The sequence below is a fragment of the Eurypyga helias genome, unplaced genomic scaffold, assembly GCF_000690775.1.
Source record: "Eurypyga helias isolate BGI_N326 unplaced genomic scaffold, ASM69077v1 scaffold38772, whole genome shotgun sequence".
In the NCBI taxonomy this organism is placed as follows: Eukaryota; Metazoa; Chordata; class Aves; order Eurypygiformes; family Eurypygidae; genus Eurypyga; species Eurypyga helias.
In genome coordinates this window covers 18,595-42,362 of record NW_010237276.1, presented here as the reverse complement: position 1 = coordinate 42,362, position 23,768 = coordinate 18,595, and the positions used below count along the sequence as shown (strand labels likewise).

The 23,768-nt window shown below is 42.3% G+C and overlaps 1 protein-coding gene across 2 annotated transcripts in view; it reads right to left on the bottom strand.

Moving 5' to 3' along the window:
• Positions 1-1,939: 1,939 nt before the first annotated feature.
• Positions 1,940-23,768, bottom strand: part of DDX26B (DEAD/H (Asp-Glu-Ala-Asp/His) box polypeptide 26B) — a 23,202-nt gene continuing 1,373 nt past the window's right edge. The window contains exons 3-16 of one of the 2 annotated variants that reach the window (XM_010147404.1): positions 23,726-23,768; positions 22,777-22,905; positions 20,627-20,790; positions 19,375-19,527; positions 17,643-17,775; positions 11,515-11,609; positions 10,653-10,763; positions 8,797-9,012; positions 8,206-8,329; positions 7,490-7,632; positions 6,902-7,133; positions 5,857-6,249; positions 3,394-3,487; positions 1,940-2,969 (exon numbers count right to left, since the gene is read on the bottom strand). The exon at positions 23,726-23,768 is cut by the window's right edge and continues 126 nt beyond it. In XM_010147404.1, the coding sequence (XP_010145706.1) occupies positions 2,870-2,969; positions 3,394-3,487; positions 5,857-6,249; positions 6,902-7,133; positions 7,490-7,632; positions 8,206-8,329; positions 8,797-9,012; positions 10,653-10,763; positions 11,515-11,609; positions 17,643-17,775; positions 19,375-19,527; positions 20,627-20,790; positions 22,777-22,905; positions 23,726-23,768 (2,130 nt within the window). In that variant the 3' untranslated portion in view covers positions 1,940-2,869. The remainder of the gene's footprint in view (positions 2,970-3,393; positions 3,488-5,856; positions 6,250-6,901; positions 7,134-7,489; positions 7,633-8,205; positions 8,330-8,796; positions 9,013-10,652; positions 10,764-11,514; positions 11,610-17,642; positions 17,776-19,374; positions 19,528-20,626; positions 20,791-22,776; positions 22,906-23,725) is intronic. The other variant, XM_010147405.1, reaches the window with a different exon arrangement.

Genomic DNA, 23,768 nt, shown 5'->3' with positions numbered 1-23,768 from the left:
GGCTCACAAATCCAAGTCTGAGCCAAGGGCGTGCAGCTTCTCAGAGTCCCCCCGCACACCCCGGTGTGTTTGCGGTCCTGCGCAGCCTCCCGAGCCCGCGCTGAGGAACGCTCCCGCCGTGCAGAGGTTGGTGTGTGGTGCAGACCTGACGTGCTCCCAGTAACGCGGCTGCTCCTCCTGGGGTGACGGTCCTTACCGAAAGACAGGGCTTCACACCAGCATAACCGCTCCCGGCTGTCCGGCTGCACAGGGAAGGGCAATTCCGACCTCGTGGCTGTATTCATGCCACGTGCCACTCGCACCCAGTACGGCTGTAAGGGTCTCCTTGACAGGGTCACGGAGCTCTCACTGTTTCCTAGGCAAGCCACATTAACCTGCTCCGTCTCGGACACGGGGCCGCGCGTCTCTTGGATTACTGGCGTTCCTTTCTCTTCACAACCTGCGAGGATGGTGCGTTTTCCTTCCTTCTTGCGAAAGATTATTCCTCCCCGTGTCCGGTTCACTGCAAGGTTTCTTTCCCTCTAACATTCTGGTCCAAATTCGATTTTTTTTTCAGATAAAATAATGGTGAGGGGAAGGGAAAATGTTCACTGCTTGGACTTGGATGACTTCTTTGTTGTTTCTGTGCACTTTTCGGGTTCGAAGGTTCCGAACAAGCAAATGCAAGTCACCAGCTTCCTGCAGCTCATTTGGCAGCCAACTGCATCACCAGGGGAGAGCGGGTTTGCATACTAACAAGGTCACTAGTTAAACACTCAGCCCCTGCTCAGACACATTACAGTCGAGCGTCTCTGGAACCAGGAAAGAAACTGAAATAACCACTGATTAGACAGAAGAGAGCCGTCTCCTCTTACCACCTACTACATCAAAAACAGCACGGTACATGCAACTTGATGCACGGAACTCCTAAAACCAGGTATGCACGGTGTATCTGACCTTCTGTAAATAAATTCTCTTTTCAGAGTCCAACATGAAGCTTGGATGGTCGTACCACAGTGACACACGACTCCCACGTAACGACTTTGAAGGAGTGAATCCCTCTTGGTATCATTCCAAGGTACTTGTTTTTTTAAAAAAGTTCAACTGTACAGATGAGGAAGTTACTTCTAAGAGAAGAATTAGGACACGTTTATAGTAACACCTTTCCCCATGTCACTTCATTCATACAACACTGTGACAGATTGGCTGTTGCTGGGTTTTATTTCCTTCTTGAATTTCACTGGTGTCATTCCAATGGTCAAACTGCACCTTCCAAAGAGCCAAGGCTACTGCTTCAGAACAGACGGAAAAGATGTCTCACAGGCGCGCTACTACTAAAAATATCAGTAGGAAGCGAGAAGTACAGGCTCACGAGCTGCAGAAGCTTCCCTGCTTCTCAATGCACGGGCTAGCCGACCGGGATCCCTAGGATATTGGCAGTACAAGGTAAAGAGCTAGTTATCACGAGCACAACTTCAACCTGTCTTTAAAATAAGGCTGTTAGAGGATCAGAGGATGTTACGCATAAACCGAAAATACAGAGTTATCAGAAGAGCCGCTTGCTGCTGGCACGTTATCAGTACTGCTTTAAAGGAACAAAATAATGACATGCAGGCGCTTCAGTCGTCTTGGTATGTTCTGTGCTACGTAAAAAATTGCCTTTGGACAAAACAAGAGGAACGGAGGAGAGGATACCAGCTCAGGGACTGGTAAACTGGAACTTGGTGCCTTTCCTACCGAGTAAAAACATGCACCTGGCACGGGCGGAGCCAAGCAGTGGGGCTGGTGCTCCAGGGCACAAACACATCCTGCAACTACCACCACAGGCTGTGTGTTTGAGGGTGTGCAGATCAGGTTCAGGGGCAGTACAGCAACACTACTCTCTGGTTTTACAAAAAGAATTAGCTGTCTGTTGGTAACAGACAATTGGAGGAACTCAGTGCTGCCCGCTACAGACTCCTCAGATTAGCACTTCTTAAAAATTAATAAAATGGTTTATTTTATATATACATATGTTCCAAAAAATTTATACAGTTAAAATATCAAATTAGTGATCTGGTAACAATACTGTTCAAAATAATCTCTTTTGTATGAACATTAAAATACACGTTTTTAAAAGCGTTTCCTTTTAGTGCTTCCAAAGCACAGCGTGTGCCAAGGCCACCTGAAGAATCTCCGTCCTCCTCACAGGATGAAAGAGAACTGAAGTCGGGGACCTGGGAAGCCTCAGGTGCACTTTCATAATGTCTGCAGACAAAACAGAAGAGAGTCTGAGGTAGATTGTTTAGTGACCATCGGGTGGTAACAGTCACAGGGCTGTCTTTAGCTTTCAATAACACAATAGCAGTTTCTTTACTCTCAATCTACACTGCATCTCAAGTTTAAAGGCATGGCTAGCAGTTCTTGGGAACAAGACCCTTGTCTCTGTGGTGGCAACATGCAATTTTACCAGTGCAGGTGTTTCTGGGAGGGTTTTTTTTTTGGGAACACACGGGCTCTCTCCACGATGCAGACAGTGCGTGCATTTGATAGTGCCCCATTTTAGTGCAACCTGCTGCCTACAGCACGTACAATGTCTAACGACAGCGTTCAAATGAGTAAATTCTCATCACCTGCAGGAGGGGCAGCAATGGTTATTTTCTTCAGCCTGTTGAGCAAATAGCACCCTCCACAGGAAAAAAGCCACACCTTTCATGGCAAATCCTTAAGGTTATAGCCCAGCTTCCGCCGATAGAGGTTCGTAAAGTTAAAGCTCCACTGCTTCTTCTCAGACTGTGACAGTAAAATCACTTGACTGCCAAGATGGTGAGGGCAGCAGCTACATCCTCTTCCACTCTTCTGTGGCACAGCAAACTCATTCCTGGTCCATATGCGTCTGGTCGGTACATTATTATCTACTGTTGACATGATTAACTCTGTTGGGGAGGCTGTTGAACTCTAGTCCCTCTAGTATTCTCTCTAAGTGTTGTATTAAGACCCGTTTTTTAAACCTAAGGAAGAGAGGGAGAGTAATTTCATTTTTTTCTTCCAAAAATACAGTCAAAACAACTCAAGACTATTCAGTCGTGACACACCATTAGGGCCAGAGGCTCTCTTTTCCCAGTACGGAAAAGCTTGCTTTATTGCTGGCATCAGAATGGCCAGAAAATTAAATTAAATACAGTCACCCATCCCCAACCCACCCAAATTTTGGCTCAGTCTTCAATAATGAGCTATCTTTCTATTCCACATTTAAACTTCAAGTAAAGACCACCTACTCCATAAAAATATAATGGTAGTTTGACCCCTACAACAACTATAATTGAAATATGTCAAAAAGGAAACCAGAAAATACCAATACTGGGAAAGGTTATAATTTACTATCATGATCTAAATTCACATTAATGACTCCAAGTCGTTTGTATCTGTACTAACCTTGCTGCTTCCTTGATAGCAAATTCAATGAAATACTTCTGAATTTCCATAGGTCCTTGCACCTCCTCAAGCAGAGTGAAAATTTTTTCATAATCTAAAAAGAAAAAAAAAGAAATTAAAATCCAACCATATACTAAAATTCAGTCTTGCAAATGCACTTTCTATAAAACTGAACAGCCAGAAGAAGAAACAAAGCCCAGAGTGTCCCACTTCTGCGTACGGTAACACACGTAAGAGAAGAAAAAAGCCTGCAGTGGCTTTATGCACAGAAAGCCGTCGCTGCCGATAATCTGAAGTGATACTGATGCCTGGAGTGCTGCGTCCAGCTGTGGACCCACAACATCGGAAGGATATAGACCGGTTGGAGCGAGTCCAGAGGAGGCCACAAAGATGCTCCAAGGGCTGGAGCCCCTCTGCTATGGGGACAGGCTGAGAGAGTTGGGCTTGTTCAGCCTGGAGAAGAGAAGGCTCCGGGGAGACCTTATAGCACCTTCCAGTACCTGAAGGGGCTACAAGGGTGCTGGGGGGGACTTTTTACAAGGGTCTGTAGTGACAGGACAAGGGGGAACGGGTTTAAATTGGAAGTGGGGAGGTTTAGATTAGGTATCAGGAAGAAGTTCTACCTGGAGAGGGTGGGGAGGCACTGGAACAGGTTGCCCAGAGATGTTGTGAATGCCCCATCCCTGGACGTCTTCAAGGCCAGGCTGGATGAGGCTTTGAGCAACCTGGTCTAGTGGAAGGTGTCCCTGCCCATGGCAGGGGGGTTGGAACTGGGGGATCTTTAAGGTCTCTTCCAACCCAAACCATTCTATGACTCTATGATCTGATATTCAAACGTGGCACCAAAGGATTAGGTTCTCTTTAAAAGCAGCAGGTAGGAACATCTGCCCTCAGAAAAGGCAGGCTAAGTAGTGATGCCTCTTATCTCCAAGAACGGAGTGCCAGGTGCAGCAGTTCATAGGCATGTAGGGCCACCAAGCCCTGTTTTGCCAGGAGCTGTCACATTCCAAAGGCAGAGGTTAGGATTAGTTCTCTTAGAAGGACTAATTATCAATGCTCGATGTGAGCACAATTAATATCTTAGTGATACAAAGTAAATATATCCACTGCAAAAGAATGAGCTGGATACATGAAACGAGAAACAAAAACTAGCCTCGTGTGGCTATTTCCCACAGCCGAACCCGGTATGAAGGTGTTCGTGGTGCTGTGACTTTGGGCCTGCTCAGTGATGCAGCAGGCACAGAGGGGACAGATGGCCAGAACTGTGAATACATGTGTATATTTAACCCACTACTATTTAGCTTCTTTCTTTGCTGCCTACCTGAGCTCTGCAGCAAGACAAGTGACTCACTCTGAACATACTGTTTTACTCGACATCACCATTTGCTACACACAAATTTGGTACGGAATTACATGAGCACACGCTGCAAAACAGGAAGCAAAGACATTCCCCAAGTGGGAAGTTTCAGAACATCTTAAAAATAAAATACAGATGCAGCATAAAAACGGCCTCAACAGCCTCAGTCTGCCACATGGATTATACGCCCCAACGGATTATACACTGTTTTGGGAAAGCCACGCAAGAGCAGAAGAACAGAGGAGTTAAGAAAGCCCCATCATGCTTGTTACTGGCACCTGACAACGTAGTAGAACAACGTTCAGCAGCTGAATTTGTAGACATAATTCACCCGGACACAGACCATGTTAGGGACATCTGCCATTTAGGAAAAGTGGGAAGATTACGCCTCTGGCAGATCCTACAGCACCACGTTAGGTGGGAGCTGAGGTCAGTGTTTTGGTTTTGATCCTGTACACAAGTACAGGCAACACGCGTAACAAAAGCTGAGGAGGCAAGCTACTTTTCCTCCCAACGTTTTAGATGTTGGGGGGGTTATCAAACCTTATAGCAAAATCTAAGAAAGTAATTTTTAGTCTTCAGTTGTTACGAGTTTGCAACAGTGTTCCATCCCTAATTACACCGTTTTGCAAAACAACGAAACATCACTTCGCTATTAAGTGTTAAAATTCCCTTTCCCACGTATTCCAAGATGCACCCTTGTAGCTGCATCTGCCTCTGCCCTCCCAAGGGGAAGTTCTGACAGGTACTGAGCAACAAGGTGCACTGGGCATACGCGCGGAGCAGTGCAGCGAAGGCAGTCTTTCCAGGCTCGTTAAGATCATCGGTAGCAAGCCCAACATCTCTGAAGGATGCTTTCACAGGGTACCTCTTGTACCAGTTAACCCATCTTCAAGGGCAAACACGGCACCCAGCTTCCACCTTCAACTCACCTGCCCAGCATGTAAGAACTTTCTTCCTTTTTTGTCCCTCCGTTACTCACAAGCAATCGGAAACGATTCAAAATCTGAAGTTGTACATATACCAAAACCAACTCCTGATCTCAACAAAGGAAAGCCTTTTCTCTAGCACCACACAGAATACACTAATAAAAACCAAACACTTACTTCTTCCAGGTTTGCGAACCTCTTTCATCATTTTAATTTTGATGTCAGCATTGTTTCCCTCCAACATCGTAGGTGTTATTTTAAATGAATTTGGCACAGATTCGGAAGTAGACTCCAGAGCCCGTTTTTGGTCATCTCCAGCCACGCTGTAATTAAGAGGCCCTCGAACAAGCGCGTTGGTACCAGGTTTATGATCCAACCCGTCTTCACTTAAGCAATTGAATTCAACAGGTAGAGAATCTATGTCATTGGGTAACATTTCATCCTCTCCCAGGGCCGCTGGAACCGAAGGAGCCATTTGTGCAGACAAGCCATCAATTTGCTTTTCCAGTGACTGACAATTTTCTGCTTTCTTCTCCCCGTTGCCATCTTGGACAACACTGTTGTTGGTATCTACAAATTAAAAATATCTATCTTACCAGTGCGTAACTGCAGCATCAAAAACTAAAAGAAAGTAGTTCTGTGTCCTTTCTTGGCTGAAGTACTGTGCAGTGACCTGACAGTGCTGAACTCCAGTACTTCTGTTCAGTCTTTGATGTGACCAAGGGAATACCTCCCTTTGGAGTGCTACCATCTCACATCACTATCACAACATCACCATATTCTGTATTCCTATTGCTGTGCTATGACTTTTAGTAAACCAATATTCTCCTTCCTTCCCTCCATTTGCGGCAATAGGTGGGTAAGAAAATCACTGTTTGTGGGAAACGAAAACGTAACCATATTTTAACTTTCCTTCCCCGGCACAGAACACACAAATGAGAACGAAAAGCTGATCTGAAATCTGGCTATCTCCAAACCACCTTGGCGAAAGGTTCAGGTTTGTTTTGATTTTGTTTGTTGGTTTATTTCTTTAAAGTGAGTTCATCAAAACTACTTCTTATTCCAGACTTCACTAGCTACAGCAGCAGCCTGTTTATCTAGGCCAGCAAAAGAACCTCGCTCCTTATTAACGCTGAAGCAGACACACATGCTGACAGACCCTTTAGAACCAACTCAGGAAGCAGAGAGCTGTGACCGCCGCAGGCTGCTGTACAACACACACCTTTATTTGCGGGGACGCCTTTGAGGTTCAGGTATGATGGGGATCCAGAAGCAGACGGTGGCCCTTTCCCACCAACATGATTCGTTACGATGGGTGGTGACTGTGGCCGTCTCAACAGTGGTGACATGCTACGCCTTCTCTTCAGTGATGCTGGAGTATTGGGCTCTCCAGGACGTTTAATCTTATTCTGAGGCCCAGCAACAAATTCATCTGCTTCATCTATCATCATGCCCTGAAAAGAAAAGCAGGGTTTTTTTAAAAAAAACAGTACAAAAAAGAAATCGTTTCATCGATCAATTCACTGATGGACTAAGTCCCTCTGTGTTAAAATTTGGTGGGCTTTCAAAACACCTTACAGGTCTCAGAACAGAGTTGCCTGATGCACAACGTAACAAGAGACCTGTAGATCAGCATAATTCTTTACATGTTTCTCTTGGACCATGTGAAAGACACCACTCCTTTCCACACACAACAGAAGAGCTACACAGGTTAGCAACACAATGCAGTTGTTGGAGAGAAATCCTACTCACAGATTATTTCAAGCCATGTTAAGTACAAAGACACAGCAGATAGCAGGGCTCCTCTTACCTTCTTATCCTGTTTAAATGGATTGCCAAATGTGTGAAGTCTTTTTGGTTGATCTGGGTCAATTTCCCGAAGGGGTGAAGGCATCATTTTCAGGTATTCCTGGTAATTTCCCATTTGAGCAACAGGAACACTATGAAGGCAGTCTGCAACCAAACAAGAGATCTTAAGTTAGTCTACCTTAAACTAAGGCAATACAACTTCACTTACTTCCATTACAAGTGGTAACATTTAAATAGTAGAAATGATTGGGGTTTTTTTCACCACAGAGGAGGATCTTAAGACTAACACTTTGGAAATAAGACTGGCAAGAGTTGAGCTTAACTGGCAGATGAAGAATGAAAAATAAGCAAGTTGAATCTCTATGGTAAGAGCTCCATCTTTAGACCATCAGCACCTAACAAGGGTAAAACAAAGTAAGTCCCTCCCTACTTTAAGCTGCCATCACTATAAATAACATGTCTACTGAACCTCATTGTATGGGAAAGCTCTCCCATGAAAACTTGTTTCTAAAATTCAAAGCAAGCACGGCATCTTGCATGACAGAAGGCAAAAATTTCCTTCCCTCCCATTCAGAACCAAGGAAAGGACACTGCCTGACTCAGCAAATGATGCAATGCCCACTTCTGCTCCCACACCCAGGGCAGAAAACACAACTTGAGGGAATAAAAAAACAGCTATACTCTCCAAACTGTTAATGCAGCACAGTGGCCGCTTACCTTCATCCTGCCCCACGATAAGCCTGTGTGTTTTCAGAAGATTGGTTCTCATTCTAGTTAGCTGGTCTAGAAGACTGCGACGAGGAATATCGTAAGCATTTCTGAATGCCTGTGGCTTCAAATCCTAGTTATAACAAACCAAATAACTTTCAGTTAACCAATCAGGTCTCATGCACAGAGAAATTCCTCTATGAACCGTAATAATGTTAACTACTAAAAAAAATGGTGCTGAAGTAACTGCAGAGCTTCAGAACTGGCTGCAGCAGACTCAACGACTTTCTTTTCAACAAGGCCTTTTTGAGCATTAGCACTTTCAGCTCCATTAAAACTAAGCATGTGAATTCCTGGATGAACAACACTAGCTGTCTTTTGCAGAGACTGTCACTTAAAACACAGTAATCTTTATTTATGAACAAGGGATTTTCAAAGTGTCCCACAAGCAAGTGCAAAAAACTACATTTACTCTTCTCACTATTTACACCTGTGCCGCACTTGCTGCGATTCCTTCTTCTACAGTTAAGTCCATAAAGTTACCCATTTAAAATAGATGAGATCAACAGCTTAATCATGCAAGACCACTACGCTGTTTACCTTGTTTAAAAGTCCTATGTGGAAGCCCGCAAATTCTTTGACATTCATATCCGCCAGTCTCAGTGGAGATTCCCCAGTGATCCCTTGCAGCAGTTGCTTAAAATCCCTACTGTGTACCAAGGAGAGGCCACTGGAGTGATTTTTCACTTTTATTCCAATTTCTTGTGGGACTTTCTTACCCACTGAACCTATTATCCGTTCCGACTCTATTTTAGTCTAAAATGGAATCACACCGTGAGTTAAAGAATCAGCAGGCATTGCAGATTTCCAGTATAAAACACACAGTACATTAACAGAATAACACTGTAAATTTAGTTCCTGACTACTCAACAAACAGCAGAACTACCTACCCAGGGATATATTGGATTGCACAGATTAGCTCTCAAACAGAAAGAAATTCTAATGTGCCAGCATATGGAAAAAATATGTAGCCAGTGTATCTAAATTTAAATGCCAGTAGGAGGCCTGTGAGTATCCCTGATTTTGCTGGAAGTCTGTGACTCTGTGTCTCTGAAGAATCATCTTTAAAGGGGTAAAAAAAAGAAGGTGGGACGCCTTAGGTTACTGTAAAGTTGCATCTAAGCAACAGTATGACTCAGATACAGAAATGTGAGTTCAGATTTCATTTCTGAAACAACCTGCTAACTAAGGTGTGCACTGCATGTCTGCAATAAGAAAGTAAAGTCCTAAGAGAAATTTGCTTCATCAGAAAGCTTCTAAAAGCGTATTACTTCTCCAATCAGCAGATCTCTTATTGTGGCTATAGATGATTTTACTGTATTAAGCTTTAACTGTATTCAACGTACGATCTTTACCCACTTGCAATACCTCCAAAAAACCCCAACCAACCAAAACCCCCAAACCCACGGCGATTGCAACCCACTTCCCCCAGATCTCCTCCTCTGCAGGGTTCGTTTTGTTATTTAACTTATGGACTTTAAGGACAGCAGGAGCACAGCAGAGTTCTGGAATTGCTTGTCCCTGTACAGGAGCTCATAATGCATCCAACACATTTTAACCGCTTCACGCGCTGAGAATGGCTGTGGAAACCACAGCAGCCACCTCATGCCATTCCAACCCCTATTACAGACAAATAATGTGCATTTGCATATCATTAAATTACAGCAATACCACAGCAAGGTTTATGTCTAATAGATGCTCAGGCATTTGGAATGTGTTTTGTGCATTCTTTAAGGCGGAGGATTTTTTCTTTGTAGTTTTAAAGGCTGCACTTCTTCCCCACTGACTTCTAGGTGTCAAATTGCTGTCGTAAGAAGTCTTTGTGTCAAGGAGGCCTTCAGAGAACACCTGAAACCCCACTCTTGACAAAAAGACATGTAAGACTGTTTCCTGCTAAGTCATGCTCAACACACGGAATGGGTTTGACCTGAAGGAAACAGGAAGCTCCGAAATAAAGACTGAACTGTGATTTTATTCCCCGTGGACAAGAATGTAAGCTTTTTTTTTTTGAACATACAGGTTGCCAAGGCGCACGTGGAAATAAACACGAGACTGAGAGCAAGCCTCTGATTTCAGCTGTGAAGAACAATGGCAAAAGCAGTCATAAATCCAATTAGTGATAATCTTTTGGAGTTTAAAGCTCTAGCAGGTACTTAAAATATCGCTGAAGAGGTCTCCTTGGCACTCCCCTCCACCACTTACAGAAGGCACAATCGCTGGCTACAGACCAACACTGGATTCATCCGTATTTGTGGTGGAAATGCTCACCAGTCTCCAGCTGTAATATATGCTGTACACCCGTATGAACTCCCCCAGGGATTAACTGCTTTATAATGAGATTACCACAAACTAAATAATCAACGCACTTCTAATTGCAAAGGTTTTATCAATACTACCTGTTGGCTGAGTTTTTTAAGGTAAGAGATAACACTGTAACTAAGTCCACAATCTAAATTATCTGATATCAGATTTGGAGCTCCCATCATCCTTAGGGCTTTCTTTAATGGCTATAAGGAAAACAAAATACACAATAGTAAGAGAATAAGTCTTTAAAAAAAAATTTATAAGATCAATTACAGGAAGCTAAGGCACATGGATTAGTGCTCTAGCTTTTCCACTTTTGGCCACTAAAATTCAAGTCTATTCAGGTAACGTGTGACATGAGTTTGGTAGTCTAACTAGCTCGCAACGGACATTATGCCACATTACCAAGACACCACACGGTGTGGTGCCACTGGCAATTTCCACTCAAAGGCTCAGTACCAGAATAGCCGGGATGATGCAAGTCCATATTGAGGTGCATTGTCCAAGCTACATGTAAAAGGTGACACGGTGCTTCCCCCCACCCTTTATTTGGCCCAGCCAGTTCTCTTAGTATCAGCTTCCCAAGTTCTAGCACTTCACCCACATTAATAAACAAGCAAATCTGCATTTTCCTTATCAAGTAACAGAAATTATGCCAAATGTGGCTTCTCTGAGCAATATAAAGTACTTCAGATCAAAGCTTATTTAATATTTCATTAACAGAAAACATTTAAAATCTTAATCTAGTTAACTATTACTCAGTATTACTATAAAATTATTTATTTATGAAAAATGCTTGACCTGATCCACATACCTCTGCAAAGCAAAATGTTTACTACCTAAAATGTCACCATAATTAGGTAAACAAAATTTACTAGGAAGAGGTATGATGCACAGGACCCTGGTCACACCAGCCATTCTACCCAGGAGGATGAACTGAGAAAGAGAACATACCAGTAAGTAGTAAGGAGGCATTGTTTTTAAGTAGTTGTCAAAAGCCTGTCGCCACTTCAGATTTGGCTTAAGTTTGTGAACCTTAAACAAGTCATCTGCAACAAGGAAAACAACAAAAGAAGGTTTCATTTATACAGTCCCAGACCATTAGCATTATCCAAAATTCAATGCCAGCTTTCCCCTGCTTTATTTTCTCCCTCCACCCATCTCCCAATGGGGCTTCCCCACAAAAACTGTTCTTAACCTTAGGTTTGCAGGATCCCCCATCCTAGCTGCAGTAGACAGTCCTCAAAGTCCTCGTTATAGGCACACTTAGAAGGTACACCAGACTTACACACTGCACACAACTACTAGCAGCATGGAAGGTGTTATGAGTCTCACCTCCCTTGCCTCTCTTTTGCACCATCAGGGATTCCCTGGATCTGATCATACCAAACAACATTCATTTGGTCCAATTTCCATTTTCAGCCCAGCTTTCTTTTGTTCAACCTGTATGGGGTATTCTGGTCTCCAGTAAAAACATTATTGGGCATCAAAGGAAAAAAAGAAAACAAACCCAGAGCAGGGAATCCTTATGGTCAGCTTTGCTGGACTCTGCAGCTGCCCTCGGCAGAGAAGGGGTGTAGGGCAGCCACACTGCCTGCCTCGTGCCACAGCAGCAAACACCCCCACAGATACAGATGAGACAGTAATTAGCTACAACAACTGCTGCCCTTCAAGGAAGGAGCAACCAGACGGATTATTTCCTTTGGATACTGTTTTAGACAAGATATACCTTGCTTGCACTAGAGATGTGCATATTGCTGCTGAGGAACCACTGAGGTGAAGCATGTACCTATTTGCTGTGCATGCTATAAACTGTAACAGTGACCTTTGAACATCAAAACCAAACCCCGTATCCTGCAGGTTACCATCTGGAAATATGGATTATCAACAGAGATCAAGTTTCTCCTTAGCAGGGCTGTAACACGCTGGCAAATGCGAGGCTAATGGAAGGGTATGCTGGACTGGAGAAAGGGATGTCCAAAAATTAAGTAGGGAGAGCTGCAGAGGACAGAGATGCACAGAAGAGGGTGTGCGAAAGACAGATGCAGCAAGGTAATTGTTTTCTCCAGACTGAGCTTTCATGAAGATATATTTGGAGAAGCAAATCTGACTTGCACCGTATTCTGCACAAACTGAACAGATGTGAAGATAGCATTTTCCAAGTTCTCATAGTCAAACCACACTTAATTACAGGTATTTTCCAATCTAAGTGAATACTGTATCACACATAAAAACCACACTACAGATGCTAATTGTTCTCTTTCCTGGCCTGAAGGAAGTGGGGGGGAGTTTGAGAGGACGAGTTAAAGCTTCATTTAAAATCTCAGTATACCGCATGTTTAACATGATTATCCCAAAGAACCTGTGACGATATCGTGACATATGGCAATTATAAAATAACATCCATTCGTATCTGATAAGTCTATTAGCTTTTGGCAGCACAATCCAAGTTAAACTATACACCTCCCAAAATTCGGGGGGGGAAGAAAAAGAAAAATAATTTTATATGTAAAATGTTTGGTACCATAGTATGTCCTAAAATTTTTAAGTCTGTGAGTTGTTATGAGTACAGCTTGAACGTTAAACCCCTTCTCAGCACTGTAGTAGCGTCTCACCTCCTGCTCTGTGAAGGTTGCACCAGCACATAACCCCTGCATTTCGACTGCACAGCCACTCTTCGATGGCAGAGAGGTTCGTAATGCTCAGCTAGCTGGGATTCTTCATCCACAGCACAGCTGTCGTCTGAGAAGTCAGCTGCAAAAGCACCTCCCTGACGTTCACTTTTCAAAAATGTCTCAAATCTAAGTAGAGCTTCACCAGAGATTTGTCTATTTAACACGAGAGCCTCCCCACAGCGGAACTCACCGCAGGAACTCCTACCCTCAAAAAGAAACACAGTCACCGTGGTAAGCACAGCCACAAGTTTCAGAGTACATCGCCATCACCATCTTACCTGCCTCTACCACAAGAGTTTGAGACTTACACTGCCATAACACTGCAACACAGGCACCTGAAATGTACTTTTTCCACTGTACCCTGGGCTGCACACAGTCATTCATATACATAAGCAAACAGTAACCCAGTTAAATGTGTCTTTCACAGATTAAATCCCAAATTTTTCTAGATAAAATCCAAAAGTATTGAAAAAAATCCTTTCATAAATCAGTTTTAACCCAAGCTATTCATATTCAGACACTACTCTCTTAACAGTCCACTTAATGCAGAATTCTTTTGACATCTAAACTCAGAGAGAGCTATAAGCACTGAGTACTTGGGAACATGGTAATAAAAACCACCAGGAAAGGGCCAAAAGCTGCAACAGTTCAAGAGATCAGGTGAAACTAGAGAGAGACCAGAGCATTTAAAACTGTGTTGCAAAGTCTTCAGATTAATGTTCAAAAGAACCAAACTGTGACAAACAGGATACCAGCCTTTAATACCCAGTACCACGTACGGGGACTTGAGGCACTTTCAAGCTCCGTGAAGTTAAAAATAAAGAGTGGGCGAGAGAGAACGGTCGGCAGGTAATCTCAGTAGTTCAGCTGGAGCTAAGTACAGGAACAGTTCCTGTGACAACAGCCTAGCAGTGAATGTCAGCTTACACCACATACCCCAAAGTAAAAACTTACACTTCTGTTTTTCAAATCACCACTCACATTAAATCCCACCTCAACACGTACACCACCGCTCCCTGTGGTCCCTCGTAATCCTCTGAGCTTTCTAAAACCTCTGCACTAATAGATGTACTCCTTCGTTTTAAGCAGTAGACTCCCGAATTCTACTTTCACACAAACAGTATTCTTCCCTGCAAACAATCTAGCCAAAAATAAGGCACTAGGATGTAAAATAATATCCACCACTGTGAAAGGTATTGTGGCACCCTTTTTCCATTGATACAAAATGTTTGGCTCCCAGTGCCAAAGCTTGTTATGTTCACCCTTGCTGAGAAAGAACTGCCCTTGGCTTCCAAACTATTCAATTTTTACTTGCAGGTTCCCTCAAGGAGCCTGTAAAAGCGTCAAAGGAAACTGTCCGTGCTGCAGTTCTTCACAGCAGACATCTTCTAAATGCTCATCCTTCTGCACATTCAGTTAGGCCCACAAAAAAAAGGCTGTTAGCAGCCTTCTCATGGTATTTCCATCCTGGTTGTTTTCACGACTGCTTCTGCTGACACTCCCCGCTCTTACTGCCCAGCAGCCTGCCCTCCCACTAACCCAGCTAAGACCAGCCAAGGAAACGCCTCAGGCAAGGCAGGAGCATTCAGCAGTACCCCTCACGTTTGCTAAGCTCTAACCCCTCGTCTGACTTCTGCTTTATGAACTTGGCTGTACAGTTGTTTTGAAACAGAAGAATACCTGAAGTACCACAGCTTTGCTAGTATCAAATAAAGGTAACAATCCCACAGGAGGAAATTTCTGTAATCCATGGGCCAAACACCTTCAGCATCAAAGTACGTCAGCACCTGTCTGTGGTAGTTCTGTGTCCAGACGCCTGCCTCGCACCAAACACACGACGACGGGAACTGCACCCCACCGCCTCAGTTCTCAGCAAACCCCCACCCCAAGCTAGTCAGGATGCCTCTCCCTTAGCAGCAAAAAGGAGCTGCTCAGCTGCAACCGCACATCCCACCCGGTCTGTCTTACCTCTCTAACAGATCAGAGAGCAGAATTTGTCAGACAACCAATTTACCTTGCCCATGGGTCAAGGTAACACATGGACTGTGCGGCTTCACAGTTTATGAAGCTTCATTCATTCGCTCCTTTGTTTACAAAGCTTCAGATTCTACGATCAGGCCCCTTAAGTTACAAACCAGGAGAGGCTACAGCATTCCCAAATCCTCTCATGCAGAAACTGAGCTATAAATCACCAAATCTATAGGATATGGTACAATTTACCTCCTTCGGTCACAGACCACAACTTGTTTCAGTTTGCTCAAGTATCATCTGCAAGCTTCCTCGTGCATGCCTGTCTTACCTGTCTCACCTTCTTTTCCAAAAAAAGAGTCAAAACTTCCCCTGCCCAAGAATGCAGGTGGAATACAGAAACGCATGAAAAAAAAAATCTTAAGCATCTTGCCATCTGTAAGGCTGAGCACAACTCAGTCACCTGATATGGCTCTACAAATAATACAGCTGTAAAGTGGTTCTGTTTTTGTCTGAAACTGTCACTAGAAGGAAGGGAGAGCAATTATCCATGGTACTACCCCAAAATAAGTCCCAGTCCTCCAACACAATATCCTGCCAGTCGGGCAGCAGCCACTTGAACCTTGCTGATGCACCAATACGGGTGGTAGTGGCTGCATAGAGCAGACTTCTGGGCTTGGAAGTTGTCATATCTTTTTAAATCCGGGTGAGAGTAATGAAGGATTGGTTTTACACAGGCAAATCAGTCCCCTACTGAACCATCACAGAATCACAGAATGGTTTGGGTTGGAAGGGACCTTAAAGATCATCCAGTTCCACAGCCCTTCCATGGGCAGGGACACCTGCCACTCGACCACGTTGCTCAAGTACCCACTATCAGCATGCATTAAGAGACACAGTGGAGGGTTTAAAAACAGGAGCAACCCCAACCGACCTACAGAGACAAACAGAGCCATTATTTTTTAAAACACCTAAAAATAATGTAACAGGTATGCTGCTTATCATCTTAGTCATCTTCTGTACTGCTAAGCAGAAAAAGGGCCAGATCTGCTTTAGTATTTTACATATATTCCACAGAACTTAATTCCACCATGCCTTAGAGACCAAGGATAAACAAAGTCCTGGACTGAGATCTGAAGGTAATGCTTTGGGTATGTGTTTGTGTTAACAATACGACATGCAGCGTATCCGCGTTCGAGGGAAAGCATCCGCTTCACAACTCGGGCAACACGGAAGCCCTGCATTTTCCTTTGAACAGCCTTCAGAGATTTCAGATGTGGGATACCAGGTGAGTAAACGGCAGAACAGCACGACACATACTGAAAAATGCCTCTCTCCACAGAGCAGGAAAAGCTTTACACCCCTGCCAAAGAAGGCAGGGGGAAGACAAGAGCTGCCAGGGACAGCAAATGTCAACATCAAAACGAATAGGGAAATTTAGTATCAGTGATGGCTTTTCAGGCAGTGGGTCTGCTGCAGTAATTCAGCAGTCACAAACTCAGAGAAACTCTAATTTAGTCTAGAAATTTCCTAATCTCACACTTCGGGGCAATTATTAGGCTACATGGATGACCACATAAGACACATTATCAGCAAGCATAAATTTCTTTTTTTGGTTATGACCAGGATTATGAAAAAGCATTCCTGAACTGGGTTGTGGGTTTTTTTTTCTTGAAAGGAACAGAAAAAATCCTGTGTAAGACAGTAAGAGTCAATGTTAATTCTCTTGATCTTGACTGTTACTTCTGGATCACTACACACACTCACAAAAAACAGAACAAAAAAGCCTTACAGCATCTGCAACTAAAAGGATTAGTAGCACCCAGGAAACTCTTCTCTGCCATTACCTTTATGCCAGAACCCTAGCAACCACAATTATTATGGCAGTTATTCACACAGCACCTTTTCATACCACCTTTCCTGTAGAAAGCAATTTCACTGTGGGAGTGAAAAAAACACTGGTCCTCCGGGCAGGGAAGAAACGTCGACTGTTTCACTCTCAACTCCTCCTTACTGCTCTGAACTGCGTCAGGGAATTCCCTCTTCCCAACACCCATCACAAACCCTGCATCTGATCTTCCAGTAAAAAATTAGCTGCTACAAGAGCAACTGCAAAACCTGGATACACCATACCCTAAATGAGGGAAAAGAATGGAGGTTGAAGCTTACTCCAGGTTAAGGAAGAGGCTACGTGTCTAGGAGGTGAACAGCATCAAACATGCACTGGAAGCAGGTAGCTCTCCTCCTCTGCTGGAGAGAAAAAAAGGGAGAGGGGGTATGAAAATCCTCTCCTCCCAAATTATGTTCAAGAGTTTGCAACATTCTCTACTCCGATCTCCATTATTTTATAATGTCTCAAACTAAGGCAGAACACCAACTATTATTTTCTGTCACTCTGAAGCAGCTGCATTGGCAGTCCAATGGGAATGTGTTACCTACCTAACAACGGAAGTAAAACAGGGTAGTTGTAAGGCATCACAAAGAGGTTTACACAGGTTAAAGTAGTGCTTGCTTTTAAATACCCGAACGGGTGGCCAAGTTCGCTGTATTTTCCACTGCTACTCACAAATACCTGATAAAGAATAAGAGACATCACTGTATTAGAAGAGTATGAAAAATATGCATGGGGCATCGAAAAATTAAAATCAACCTGAATCCAACTGCATTCAGACAGCAAATTATCCAGAACAGCCTAGTTTGAGGCCACACACATCAGGACAAGCATACACTTACATCCTCCAGTCACAAAACTTAGACACGCAACGTTTAGCGTACCCCCAGTCAGGGTGGAAAAGCTCTTCACAGTCTAATCTTTAGTGGTTTAGTAAAACTACTTTGAAGTGATGCTCCGAGTTTTTGAAATTAGTTAGAATAGGTTAGGGGACCTCTGGCGAAGGTTATGTTAAAAAACAAGTCTATGTGAAATTAGTCTTCTGGCTCATAAAAATTTACAACACTGATAAAAGAAATGTACAACTTTTTAAGCACAGAAATTAAACAAAACAAATATTCAAGAAACATCTTTAAGTTATTGCCAAGCACCGACATTCTTAACATTGACTTTTTTTTAGGATATATATATATATGGGGGTATTAACCTGGAAAAGCAATACATGCAAACAACTATTTGAACGGATAAAGATGGTGTATATTCTTACTGGGACAGGCAAAATAACCCACATCTAACCAAAAAGTCTTCCTAAAAAAAAAAAACAAAACCCAAACTAAATAAAAATAAAGGAAGTGTTTTTCCTTTTTTTTCCAGAGCATAAAGAACAGGGTTTGTTATCCGGTTTCTATGACAGTGAGCCCATTTCTCTAGTTTGTAAGGGTCTGATATGTAGCTGGGAGAAGAACAGCAGTTTTTGAAAAACAGCAGAGTAATTTTAATAACTTAGGCAAATAATGTACATATGGATGCTTAAAAGACATTTTAAAAAATTAATTTATTAATCGTAAATTCAATTTTTCTTCTCAATATCTATGTTATATTTTCAGCTAACCTGTAATATTTATTAGGGAAACAGGAACATGAAAAAGACAACTCCAAACCCATCTTCCCAGCTAAAGGATCCTACTATGCAAACTCCTGGTGTACATATTAAGCTATCCTTTACAAGAACACCACTGAGAAGGGAGCTGCAAGCCCTATTTTACAGAGGATGCAGAAACAAGTCACTTATCCAAAAATCACAAAAGGAGCATGTGACAAAGGATTTCAGCAACAGAACTTTGACCTTTTCGAGGCCAATCTAGTCAACAAGATCAACAGCTTCCACTCAATTCCCATTAGCAGTTCCAACCATCTAGTGGAAATTATTTGCAGCTGTTGATTAGGTAACATGATGGAAACTGGTGCTATGTTCTCCCTGTAAGCAAAGGGAAGCCTAGAGAGAATTTCAATTTAGCCGAAAATGAAACCTGTGGGACACATTCCTTAGCAAAATGAGATGGACCCAGAAACAGAATTAAATGAAATTACAAAGCCTGTAGAGGGAACACTCATTCTGACTCCCAATAATTCTATTAGAAAGGAGGTAAATGAAACCTTGACACGTTTCTTCTCATCAACTGCGGAGTCTGCAACCAGATACTGATTCTCCAGGCTTACAAAAACTAAAGTACCTTTGGATGCCCATTACATGCCTAGAATGAAATGAAGGGCAAATACCTGCCAGCAGGTATGGGGAGACTTTCGTTCCAAGATGTACTGTGTTAAGGGTGAAGGCTCAAGCTCATACTTGTCAAAAGGAAGCTTGTCTATTACCATTGGCTCACAATCAACACAGGAGAACCTCACAACAGGGTGAGCTGTGCGTGGAGGCTAAAAGGAAGGGAAAAAAAATGTATCAATTGTCAGGTATTTATGGAAAACAAGTAAATTCTCTTATGATTCATGCGCATGTATTTTACCATCCTATAGGCTTAAACTCTCCTTTTTCTCTTTTAAAGGAAACAGTAGAAACTGAAAGTTCCCACAATATAGATTAAGTAATTCTCTAACTTAAAAAAAAAAGCCACACACGTACAAACTTTCTTCCCACCAAGAGAGAAGACATGGTTAATATTCACCTATTAACCTTGAGATTTAAAAGCCTGCATGCTCATCAACCTACAAGATCAGACAGGTTCAAAGAAAAACAACTTCAACTCCACTTCCCAGCTTGATGTTCACAGCATTACAGATGTGAAACTGTGCTTGCTTCACAAAGGGTACCTCAAGATATTCATTCCCTGCTAGGTCTGATTTTTCACCTCTTGAATCATGGGGGTGGGAACAGTGCCTTGAGCACTTGCAAAGTACAGACACGCAACATGCCTATAACCAGAGGGATGTTTAGAAAGGCTGGTGAGACATGCCAAATGTATGATCATTTCAGCTAAAGGAGAAATGAACACTGGACTTCCCTCATTTTCTGAATGGGGTAACTCTTGTGTTTCAGTTTTAATTCTTCCTGCTAACGGAAGAAGAGTCCATACATGAAGTAATACCAAGCAGAGAAAACACGGTTTGTCATCTATCAAAAAAAATTACTCCTTTTTCCATATAAATGTATTTTATAAAGCTTTGATTAAAATTTGATAGCCTCACTATGACTGCTGCAATGTGAAGTAACTTACAGTTAAGTTTTATCATCTTTTAAAAACCACCTGTCAAATTAACTAACCATATACAGGAAAGTAAACCTTCCAGATGCAACTACAGCATATAGTATCTACATTAGATTATACCATTCTGTGTAAAAATTGTTTTAACTACCCTTTTCGAGGAAAGTCAGAGCATATTAGTAAATAGAGGAAGTTAAAAAAAAAAACAAAACCAAACACAACCACTCCCACCCAAACCCAGCCCTCCTGTATTATTCATTTTCAGTCTGTTTCATTAGGTGTAGAATCCTTTTTGCAGTTCTTATTTTACTTACCAGTGTTGGTGAATTCTGATCAGGCCAAAAAGATTCTGGGATTGGCCAATGCCCAACAGGAACACCAGTTTTAGGGTTAGGCCGTACATAAATGAGTTTATGACAACTATGCCACGGTTGAGAAGCAAATGAATTGATGGGCCTGGATGAATCAACAAGTCCATCTAAAATTTAAACAAAGCAAAATAACAACAAAAATAAAATGAAAAGCTACATGCATGCATTTGTCTCCCAGCAAAACTTCTGTATTAGCAACCAGTAAGGTGTTTCATTACAATTGTTTCAAAGACATACAGATGTTCACAGCAGTGGCTGAAAAAAACTATACATCGAGATGCAGGACAGCACCATCTGAGAAACAATGGTAACATTTGCCCACATCTACCCTCTGCTCCCGTGGCACAGCCTAATTAGTGCAGCAAGGCATACTCCCATATCACGGAAAATGTGATCTGCTTAGTACGCTGACACAGACCTGTTTGGCTTTTAGTCCTGCTGCACCTGTGAAGACTGATAATGTGCATTTACAGCCTGTCTACATGGGATGCAAAGCTCTGACTGATGCTGCCGCTCGTGGAAACAAAGTGGAGAGAAGTTTCCCAGAGAAGTCAGACGTATCTTGCAGGAGCAGCTTTTGTCACATTTCTGCTTAGTAGGAATTCACAGATCACTTAAATCCCACTCCGTACTGGAAAGACCAGTGTTTTCTGCCAGCCCACTGCAGTGTACTGGCACAGACTCCCCTTCCCACTGAGGACAAAGAAGTTTGTAGCAGTACAGAATCTCAGCATTAGATTTCAAAGACTGCTCTCCAAAGCAAACAGCACAGCAGAGATCAGCCATTTAAAGAATCTTCTTCATTGTAAAGACATTTTACACTATTAATTTTCCCTTCTTTAGACAGCTGGTCAGTAACACTGTGCAAAACACCTTCCAGATAGACATCAGTTTGGTTTCTCTGCATTATTCACAGCCTGATTTTTGTAGCATTGTTAAATCCCAGCAAATTTCTCTCTAGTTTAGGACTTTCTCGATTTACATAAAGATGCAGAGTCTTGATATTTCTGCATATTCATATCCACAGTGTATCACCATTTAGGTGTGACAAAAATAATAGTGAGAACACCCACAATTTCACCAGCCTTTTTTTTTCACATAGAATATTTGGGCCAACAGAGACAGGAATTTGCTGAGGTGCTGTCCTGCACAGCATTATAGGAAAGCCTGCCAATAAAATGGCATTTAAATAAGCAAAAGCAGGAAAAAAAAATATATACAGCAAGAAAAAGGTGATTCATAAATGAAAGCGGGAATAAAGCTGGCTATGCTAGGATGCTCAGGGGATCCTAAAAGCTACTACGTTTCTGACACTCCAGGTACATCCTCATTTCCTAAACATGACCTGGACAGCTCTCTATCCTTCCTTTCAGCCACGAATTTCTGCAACTCTGAAAAACTGCTCCACGTATAGAGTGCATTTTCCTCTCCCCTCTTACGCACTTCACTTGCAGCCAGCAATAGAATTCCTTTTTCTCTGCACACAGTTTTTCACTTGCAGCTAGGAACATTCAACTGAAACTTACTGTGTTGGGATCAGTTAGGAGAATCAGAGAAAATTAAGCATTGAGATTACTTCAGAGATGTTTAAGTGCTTAAATACTCTCGTCCTGAATTTAATTATTTCAAAACCAAGTTTTGACAACACTGTAATTCAAACTTTACTACTTCCTGCAAACATTTCACTTCTCTCAGCCCCCAGAAGAGGTGAGAGAAGAGTGACAGGAGAGCTAGCAAGCAGGTAGATCACCCAGAGACATGTGCAAACATATGGCACCATCTAACTTCTCAAGGATCAAACTAACACTTGTAAAAACATAACAAAGACAAGACTAAACATAAATAAACATGAAACTAGTCAAAAGCTATGAAGATTACTGTCCATTATGATCTGGGGTATTTACCAGAGCTCTAGCACTGAAGCACAGAAGCCTTATAGCTCAAGCACCGTTGCAGAACGCATTAGGTGCTCGATGCCTCCTGCACACTACAGTGAAAAGCTGGTAGGACAGACACCGAAGATGCTTACGGACACTTGCATGCATATAAATCCTTTCTTCTTGAACATCAGGGGAAAAAAAGAGTCACTATACCTTCTCCAATAGGAGCTGGGTCTGGTCCTGACTTCTCAAAGTTAATAACAACTCCACTTTGGACTTTTTGAACTAGAGATTCTAAACATTGATTCAACATTCTTTGTGTCCGAACGCAGTAAGAACGACCTATGCAAGAGACAAATTACACAGGGAAAATACAAAAGTAAGTTTTGCATAATCTTAATTAAGGAAGATGTTTGATTACATAAGCCACCCTACCAAGGCCTTTGGCTCTACCCAAAATAGCAAACTTTGTACAAGTTTAGGTAAAAGGCAAAATACTTTTCAAATGCAATACAACCAAGGGGGAAAAAAAAAAACCACAACAACCTGCTGAGCTTTTACTCATTAGTGAGAGAGGCCATTAAGGCTAAATCAGGTTGGTACAAGGCCAAGACTATAAACACCCTTAAGAACATCTGATTTCACCAAAACTATCTGCTTTTGTCCACCCAAACCTTACCAACTCCTATACATTCCCAAACTTTCCCCTCCCACGCAGCGTTTTTTTTCAAACACCAATTCAAAAACATTCTGATGAACATCTCAAGGAACAGGCTCCAGAATTAATTTTTTTAAGATTAAATTTAGCTTAGTAGCCCTGCAGCAGAATTAACAGCTCAATAATAGCTGCCCCACTCAACTCAACATTTAAATAACAAGTCTCATGACTGAGCAAAGCCAACCTCTGGAAGGACAACCTAAGAAATTTTCCAAATCTCTCCTGTTGGTGCATTAAGAAAATTTTCTCACATCTACAAGATCTGAAATAGGAATATGGTTTTATTTTAACGTTCTCCTGTGAAATGGAAACAAAGCTCGAAAACCACCACACACAGATTCACGTGGACACTGAGTAATTCAGGAGAAAACAGCAAATCAAAGAAAGAGAAATACTTTAAGGCAAATACCAACTATGAACAAAAGCAACATAGCACCCAGTTACCTCCTGTAACTTCACACATCTGTGTGATAGCAGATTCATCAGT